The following is a 9,163-nucleotide window of genomic DNA, read 5'->3' as shown; positions in this document are numbered from 1 at the left end:
GTGTGTAACTTTTTCACACCAATAAATGTCGATTACATTCAAGCCATCGACAAATTATCAATGTTGTGCAGCTCTCTCTGTATTTCTCAGTATGGTAGCGTTTACAAACTGGTGCAGGAGCTCAAGGAGCGCCCAAGAAATGTTTCAGTTGTTGATTCTACTGCTAAGAAATAACCTGGACAGAAGGTATAAAAATCCATGCACGATCACTGAAGGCTAAACACATGTGCCTACAGTGTTGTTGTAATTACTTATAAATCCTCATGGGGGTCGGCAGAAGTTACTCACTATAGCTTTAAGTAAATATTGACCTGATTCATTATCTGTGCATGGTTCTGTTGAGATCTTTTCATGGAGGTGGCTAAGCTGTTTTAAAAAAATTAACAGGATTTCACCCTTCTTTGGATACTGTCCATTGTTGGTCATTTCCAGGCTATTTCAATGAAAATACATCTGAAAAAGAGAAAAAGATTTTAATTCTTTGTATTTTTGTCTGTTTCTGATATGTGGTTGAATCTCTTATTCACCACTAAAGCTTAAAGCTGGGGTATATGATTTATGATTGGTCAAAGTTAACATGAGCTGTACACTTTGACCAATCAGAGCGAGGCTCAGATTCGCTGTTCTTATTGGCTGTTGGAACTGTCCATTAACTTTGGCACGACTTTGTTGGTGGAGAGCGTGTCAGGGAGGTCAAAAGTCAACGTGTCAAAGTCAACTTTACTGGCAATTGTGCGATATGTGCCGGACATAGAGATGTATCAAAAACACAGGACATTCCTCTCTGACCCACGGTGCAATAAAGAACAAGGATAAACAATATATATATTTTTTTTTATTCTAAATAGTGCAAAAAGTTATTTAAAAAAACCGGTATAGAATATGTAAGATAAAGGACATTATTGTATAATATTAAGGAAACTAAAGATTGCAGGGGTAAAAGAAAAACTGTGAAAGGGAAGCAGGAGCGATATGACCATTATATCTATATTCTATATATTTTCTGGCTTTTGTTGTTATTGGAGCATTTGCTTGTGAAGTAGCCTAAAGGATAGTGGTACAACTTCAGGCCACTAGGGGGAAAAAATCCCTCTTTGGTCAAATAGATGTGTTGAAAGTAGACAGTCTGTAGTTTCATTCAAGAAACCTCTGCTCTGGTAGAAAACCATTCATTGTGTTCTCCATTTGCATGATGACAGCTTTTAGAGAAATAACTTCCAGAGTGTTGACAGACATTCCGCCTCCTATTGTTCTTATTTTGGAGAAGGGGTTATTGTCTGGCTCCAGTCGAATACATTCACATTTAATGAACTGAGAACAATCACACCCACATAATTGCATACAGTAACACTCTCAACATCAGTACAATATTTAGTCACTTTCATGTGCAATATTATGTGCGTATTAGTTTAATGTCATAATTTAATATGATGTGCAAGTGTGATTGGTAAGTGCTAGTTTTTGAAAAAAATCCAATGTATGAATCAAATTGTCTTTTTGTAACATTGCTGAAAATGTGCAATATGTCCTCATTACTCTGTGCAATTAGAACTTTCAAAACCTTCAAAAAAATTGTTTGGAAAATTGCTGAAAACAAGATTTCAAAGTGCCAATTGTTGAAAAATCCAATCCAATCTATGATCTATAATATGTCTTAGTCAGCCCTAGTTACATTCACTGATCCTGAACAATAGTGTGTCTTGTGCAAGAAAGAAAAAATAAATCAATCAATGCTGTGTTATGTCAGAGGCAGGCGGATCTTAAGATAGTGACATCAGTTGCACCGCGCCCTCCTTTGGATTATAAATGCAGCATGGAGTCCTCCACACGGCCCTTTCCTTTCCTCTCCCTCAACCCGCTCACACACACTGCTCTGTAGCTGAGAGGAGTGGGCCGGTCACTGCTGCAATAACTTCACCATGGCACCAGCAAAGAAGGTAAAACACTTAGACATGACTGCATAAGAAGCATGCACCAATGTAGATTGAAAATGTATGAGTTTTTACTTGTTGCAAGTTTCTTATTTGTAACTTTATTAAAAACTTTTCACTTTAAAAAAAAAATCAAGTTTTGAAGTCATTACTCTAACATGTGCACATTTGATTTTAGAGGCTCATGTGGTCATTGTCTGTGCGATTCATTTATTTATCTGAGTCTTGATGATTTTGGATGTTATTTGAGCCACAAACTGAAGGTTATGATGGACAATAAAGCTTTTTGAATTGTAGTTTTGAGCAAGGGGAAGGTTTGTCTCGCATATAATTCCAAGAATCTCATTGTTTTTAATGGAGCAAACCTTTGTATGTTGCACACAGGGTATTTTGGAGCGCCTGGATGCTGGGGAGATAGTTTTCGGGGATGGAGGCTTTGTCTTTGCCCTGGAGAAGAGAGGCTACGTGAAGGCAGGACCCTGGACACCTGAGGCTGCCTCAGAGCACCCTGAAGCAGGTAGGCTACCACTCCAACAATACCCCTTTTTCTTAGTCTATAAATCCAGTTTTGTGGCCGATCATATGCATGAACAAAATAAATCTTAAAATTAGTATTTCTCTGCCTCTTCTGCTCCAATTTTGACCCTTTTAAAAAGGGAAATTTGTTTTCAAAATTACTTGACCCTTTTTTTTATTGAAAATATTTACCCTGCCTTCCAATCCCCATACTTTTTAGTAAGTATATTTAGTATGCCAGAAAAAGATTTAGGATGTACCAATATGTGTGACAAAAAATACCCTGATGCCCTAATACACCCAATTGCAGTCTGGAACCATGCATGCTTTAGTATGTATGTGATTTGACACAGTATTAATCTTGTGCCGATCTGAACAGCAGTATGAGTTATCCCTTGTTGTTGTTGCAGTGCGCCAGCTGCACAGAGAGTTCCTCAGAGCCGGCTCCAATGTCATGCAGACATTCACCTTCTACGCCAGCGATGATAAACTGGTGAACAGGGGCAACACTCAGCGCTTCACTGTGAGTCGACTCAAGCTGTGTGTGTGTTTGTGTACATGACAACCAATTTGATTTTTAGACCTTGATAGTGAGGACATTTAGTCCTGTTCTCATTTCGGGATAGGCCTTTTTTAAAGGGCTGTTTTGAGGGTTAAGACAATGGGTTTTAAGGGTTGGGGTTAGGCAATTAGGTTCGATGGTTAGGGGCAAGGGAATGCATTATGTCCATGAATGTCCTCACAAGTATACAAAACATGTGTGACTTCTTTTTTTTAAATGTGTGTATGTTACAGCAGCTGCCTTAAAGCCTCATCTTGTATCATGAGGGGGTTGGCAACTTGGCAGCGATTGTTGGCATATCACCAACCAGCATTTGAAACAGCAGCAGGGACTTGAACTTGACTGTGCTTTATGATTCTCCAGGGCCAGCAGATCAACGAGGCGGCCTGCGACCTGGCCCGGGAGGTAGCCAATGAGGGGGATGCTCTGGTGGCCGGGGGCGTGTGCCAGACGCCCTCCTACCTCAGCTGCAAGAGTGAGGATGACGTCAAAGCCATCTTCAAGAAACAAATTGACGTCTTTGTACAGAAGAACGTGGATTTCTTGATTGCAGAGGTATGTGGAAGTGAACACTAACACGTTATTTTTACAATACAATTTCATTACATACATTCATTAAATCCTTAAGTAAGCTTCACCAGCCTCCATCATCATCAGGAATTTTGTTAAAGCTACAGTGATTACTGATTTGTTTTTTTGGTTGTTTTGGCCACTTGGGGGCAGCAGAAACAAACTGTGAACACTGCAGGGACATACAATCACCATAAGATGATGATGTGAACTTTCCAGTAAAAATGAAACTTTGACATCTAGCAGTTACTAAGAAATATTTGCATTCATCTTCACCTTAAGCTCTGCTTTTGTTCCCTACCTACTCCTAAGAAATGTATTTAGCTGCAGTGCAGATTCAAGGGAGGGGGATTCGTTAACAGCCTGCAGTTATTTTAGAAAACATATTTTCTTGACATGTAGTTCAAAACAAGATTATTTTAAGACTCCTGGAAATGTAACTTTCAGGTAGCTGAATCACATTCTCCTGTGAGGAAAGTTTTATTTATTCAGTTAGGAGAATCTATCTTAGAAACTTTTCACTTTTTCTGACACACCCAAAGTTACTGAGTGCACCTTTAATCCCTTACTTTGTTCCCCTGGTAGTCACTAACTTTCTCTTTATTATCTTTCCCCTCTTGCAGTACTTTGAGCATGTGGAAGAGGCAGAGTGGGCGGTGCAGGTTCTGAAGAGCACCGGGAAGCCCGTGGCTGCGACCATGTGCATCGGACCCAAGGGCGATCTGAACGGAGTCAGCCCTGGAGAGTGTGCCGTCAGACTGGTCAAAGCCGGTATGACGTCATCTCAATTTAGCCTAGTGTGTGTGTGTGTGTGTATCCTGTCCTACAATTTGTACACACAGACCCTCACCCAATAATATTATCTTAATCTTATTATTATGCTTTAGGGAAATAAGGTTGGAGCCATGAGTCTGTAGCACATGATCTGGTCTGACTGTGTACAACTTTAAAATTGAACTTAATGATTTATAAGGCACGAAGAGTTGAAACTAAAGCGATCTAACACAACTGTTCACTTCATGACATTTTTAAGTTTAGGGCTTAAGTTCTCCATATAATGCAATATAGTTCAAACATAGAATACACCCTAAAATGACTAGTCTCTCTCCATGATAAGAATTATGATTGATTGCAGAACTGAATCGGGCAACTGCATGTGACTGAGCAAACTTAAATCATTTCTCTATTGGCAACCATTCAGTTTTCCTACACGTGCGATGTGTGGAAGTTAAGTTACACTTAAAGGGGCGGCGCTCCAGCTATTTAAGATTGCAGTTCTGTGAAGTTGTTGTTGCAAGAAATCTATTCTAAGATTTCGAGAGATCAGATGATGCTTTTTCAAATGCATTTTTTAAAAACCCAGTATTCTATGTGGGTAAAATAGTCAATATGTGCAGGATTTGAAAATATTTTAATTTGGCGCCATCGGGTGGACACTCCTAATTAAAAGGCAGCAAACAAAAGCAGTTTTACATTTTTTATTTTAGCCTTCAACCCTCTTGCTTTTGTATGACCTGTTTGTCTGTTTGACTTTAACTGTTTTATCTCGCTATTGTACCTATAACTTCATATGTACAATAGCGAGATAGAACAGTTAGCTTACTTACTTATTCAATCTGTGACTAACACGGTATGAATACAAACTTCACCTGGAATTTATTATTTTTATCCTTATACATTCCTGATACATTTTTGCTCGCTTCCTTTCCTTCATAGGAGCTCAGATTGTGGGCGTGAACTGCCACTTTGACCCGGAGACGGTTGTGAAGACAGTGGCGATGATGAAGGAGGGAGTGGAGAAGGCTGGCCTGAAGGCTCACTACATGGCCCAGCCTCTGGCTTACCACACACCAGACTGCAACTGCCAGGGATTCATAGACCTGCCCGAGTTCCCCTTCAGTACGTGAACTTTAGTAGCTATAATACTATGTCTTGATAGTGTGTCAGTTCAACGGGCTCTTTTTGCTTTAACCGTTTTCTAATGTCTGTTGTTCTTAGATTTTTGTTAAATTGAGTCAACTGGCAATTGTGTTACTGTAGATGAGATGTATTTTGTGTATCGTGATTGTGTTAATTGTCACAATGTTAACTGCTGGACTCCAGGAAGAGAGCTTCCAGCTCATGCCGAAACTAATGACGATCAAAAGTGACATTTTAAAGTAGCTACGAGGAACTTTCATATCATTTTTCAACAGTTAAAAATAAATGTTCTTAATTCCTTTGTCAGGGGTATGCTCACCCAGAAAAACACTACCGCTTTTGTCCAAAGGGGCCAGTAGAAATAACACAAACTTAAAGTTCCTTCTAGCCACTTTAACTGAAGAAATCCAAACACAGAATATTGTGTATAACAGTTTTTTTTTCTTCTTCCGGCAGGTCTTGAGCCCAGAGTCCTGACCAGATGGGACATGCAGAAATACGCCCGTGACGCATACACCGCCGGCATCCGCTACATCGGCGGCTGCTGTGGGTTTGAACCCTACCACGTGCGTGCCCTCGCTGAGGAGCTGGCGACCGAGAAGGGCTCACTGCCCGCTGGGTCCGAGAAGCACGGCAACTGGGGCAGTGGCCTGGAGATGCACACCAAGCCATGGGTCAGAGCCAGGTATGGACTTAAACAATTTTCCTCATTATCTAATAAACTGGGTTTGGTTCTAAACTGACTTGGGATGGAAATACCAAAACTGGATTATAGGGTCACATTTGCTGCCATTTCCACTATGCTGCTCTATTCTTGCATAGTGTATCATTTTTATCGTCTACGTCTAACGACGATAACAATTAATTCAGTAAATTAACTTTACCTCTCTACAGGGCTCGTCGTGACTACTGGGAGAAGCTCCAGCCTGCGTCTGGCCGTCCCTTCTGCCCCTCCATGGCCCGACCCGACGGCTGGGGCGTCACCAAGGGCCACGCTGACCTGATGCAGCAGAAGGAGGCCACCTCCGAGGCACAGCTCAAGGCTCTATTTGAAAAGGCCAAGACAAGCCACTGATATGGCATCTGTTTAAACAAGCATAAAGCCTATGGGGTGGTGGCACTTATCTCAGTCCATACGTTTACATACCAAAGCTATCAAAATGCTGAAGTTAATTGTCTTTTTTAGTAACTTTTTTACTGTGTGGAAGACTGGTATAATGACACTTAAGATGAGCCTTAATGAGCAGTATGGGTCTGTTTTAAAAGTCTTATTATAACTACAATGAGCCTTATGAAATTACTGTGACTGACAAAAAGAATCTTAATAGCAGCTGTGACTGCACACAAGTCTAAAAACACTCCATGTGCCCGTATGATGTCCTTGAGAAGAATCGATGATGTGTAGCAATAAACTTCTAACTGAACCAAATCGGCATGTGTTTCGGTTTTACGTCTACGACTCCTTTTAGATACTTTTGATTTGCCATGTACCCTCTCCTGTCCAGTGAATACCCCAGGTTAGTTTCAATACACACTTCCATGCTATTCAAGAAAAGTGTCCCTATATACTGTATGTCAAAAAGCATTATGCTTTAAATAAGCTACTCATGTCCTACATTGCTCGCATTTTGCAGTATGAAAACCTGCTTTTTTTGGCTGTTCTGACCCCAAATCCTCTGCACAGCGACAGTTTCATCACATCAACTGAGATGCTGAGTGAATAATGATATGATATAAACAGTCATATAAGCAAGAAGACATACTTCTATGTGGTCAGATTAGTCTAAGTATTAATACATTCACACAGATTCACAAAACTCTTAAAATAAGTTAAAAACACCTATACAGTCAATTTGGCCCCATACATTACCAGTTGAAGGCCATACTTAATGCAAGGTAACTACATTGTAAGGGCAGCTTTATTATGTAATATACTAAAAATAAAGTTGCGATATGTTTGAAATGAGAAAATCCTCCTTCTAAACTCTTCAGCCCCCTTTGGATCAGCTGGAAAATGAATTGTGACAAAGCTGAAAACAGAGCTGTTTTTATTTTATTAGAGATATGTGGTTCTCACAGGACATCTATCCTTCAATATATGATCTTATAGAATATAATGCATTGCTGTAGATTAAACTAGCCAACAGTTTATAAAAGGAGTTCATATGAGCTCCACCTTAGCAGGGAAATGCAATATACACAATAACGCAGCAGGAAGATTCATCCTCAGACATGAGATATAATAGTAAAAACACTAACAAGGACATTTTTAATTTCAGAATTAATGTACATTAAGCTGATCATACTTTTAGCTTAGGTTTTGAATGCAAGGCCAGCTTTACTTTTAGTGGAGTATTTTGTTCTACTTTTGTTGAAGTAAATGATGTGAATACTTCCAACAACACATATAGTCTGTAAATATAAATGTTTTCCTTCAGCAGAATGTCTGCAATTATTTAGTTAATTATTATTGTTTTAATCAAAAATTCAAAACTGCAGCATTTACATTATTTTCTCTGGATGGTCAAAACCGTACATACTAAGAGTGCTGCTGCTGCCATCTAGTGGAAACATTCTTATGAGATACTATATATTTATATATTTTTTTAATATGATAAAAGTCGTTTTTTATCATGTGTTATGAAATCAGTACATTGTATTGACATGGTTAGTGCTCTTTCTTAATACCAGATAACTCAAGCATATCATTAACTTGTATGTGTCTGAGTGTTTTAGACAGATGTCCAAAGGGAATAGTGATTTCCTGTTGTTTATTCAGTTGATGTATTGTGTCCACACAGTGATGTGGAAATATTGGATATTGCCCCACTGGCAGAATTATTTTAATAGATATAATGACCCTCACCTAGTGAACTGTATGAGATCTCCATTGGTGCAAAACACAAAGGCAGGAAAAAGGTTTATTATGATATTTAAAATGCTTTTGGCAAATATCTAAAGTAAGGCCATCTCTAAAGTTGGACGTTTTGGTACATGTATTTCCTATTTGTGTTTGCAATTAATATTTTTGATGGATAAAATCGATTAAGTATTTCGAAACAGTTGTGCTTTATCGTCTATTTCTGATTTGTTTGTGTTCACGTGCTGTTTGTCCCAGTCGGCTTGCCATACAGCCTGCAGGGCCGTCTGGTCTGCACGTCCTCTGCGTGCTTGCGTCATGGATTTTCCCCACGTGCAGATGTTTATGCTCCTCGTGCACGTCTGCGAGACACGGAGACAGACAAAAGAGCGATTCATAGAAAGCAAAGGGAGAGTAGAGGAACAAAGATATACCTACAGATTTAGTGTCAAAATTGTAATTGTTGAATGAGAAAGGTTATTCAACTGGTTGATGTTCTGTCTGTCCTGTCGTTTTGTTTGTTGTTAATCTGTTTATAAAAAGACTGTGATGCTGCCTTCAGGGCGCATGGGAAATATGTGTTTCCAGTTCAAGTGCCAAAGGTAGTCGACATAATTGTTTTTATTGCTGCCCTGACACATGTCTAACTTTTAGAAACTTTTTATAAGACAAAATATATCTTTATAAATTTTTCCAATATCCTACCAAAGATTTATTATTTAGTTTTCAGAACATTTCCAACTCAAAATCCAACAGTTTCATGAATACAATTACAGGTAGGCCTATCTATTGGACTCCACATGT

General features: G+C 39.2%; 1 protein-coding gene across 1 annotated transcript; it reads left to right on the top strand.

The window, feature by feature from the left end:
- The first annotated feature begins 1,796 nt into the window (after positions 1-1,796).
- On the top strand, positions 1,797-6,928 carry LOC307265130 (betaine--homocysteine S-methyltransferase 1-like). Its single transcript, XM_080046721.1, has 8 exons — positions 1,797-1,937; positions 2,316-2,448; positions 2,858-2,970; positions 3,373-3,564; positions 4,203-4,350; positions 5,296-5,478; positions 5,956-6,184; positions 6,394-6,928. The coding sequence occupies exons 1-8, from the start codon at positions 1,920-1,922 to the stop codon at positions 6,572-6,574; spliced, it is 1,197 nt and encodes a 398-aa protein (XP_079902847.1). The 5' UTR covers positions 1,797-1,919; the 3' UTR covers positions 6,575-6,928.
- Positions 6,929-9,163: the final 2,235 nt, after the last annotated feature.

Source organism: Ammodytes marinus (assembly GCF_949987685.1).
Source record: "Ammodytes marinus genome assembly, chromosome: 18".
Classification (NCBI taxonomy): Eukaryota; Metazoa; Chordata; class Actinopteri; order Uranoscopiformes; family Ammodytidae; genus Ammodytes; species Ammodytes marinus.
The sequence above is the reverse complement of the archived record's forward strand: the minus strand, read 5'-3'. Positions and strand labels throughout refer to the sequence as shown.

Coding starts and splice junctions, on each gene's coding strand:
- LOC307265130 (XM_080046721.1), top strand. Junction 2,971..3,372: donor GCAACACTCAGCGCTTCACT/GTGAGTCGACTC, acceptor ATGATTCTCCAG/GGCCAGCAGATCAACGAGGC. Junction 6,185..6,393: donor AAGCCATGGGTCAGAGCCAG/GTATGGACTTAA, acceptor ACCTCTCTACAG/GGCTCGTCGTGACTACTGGG.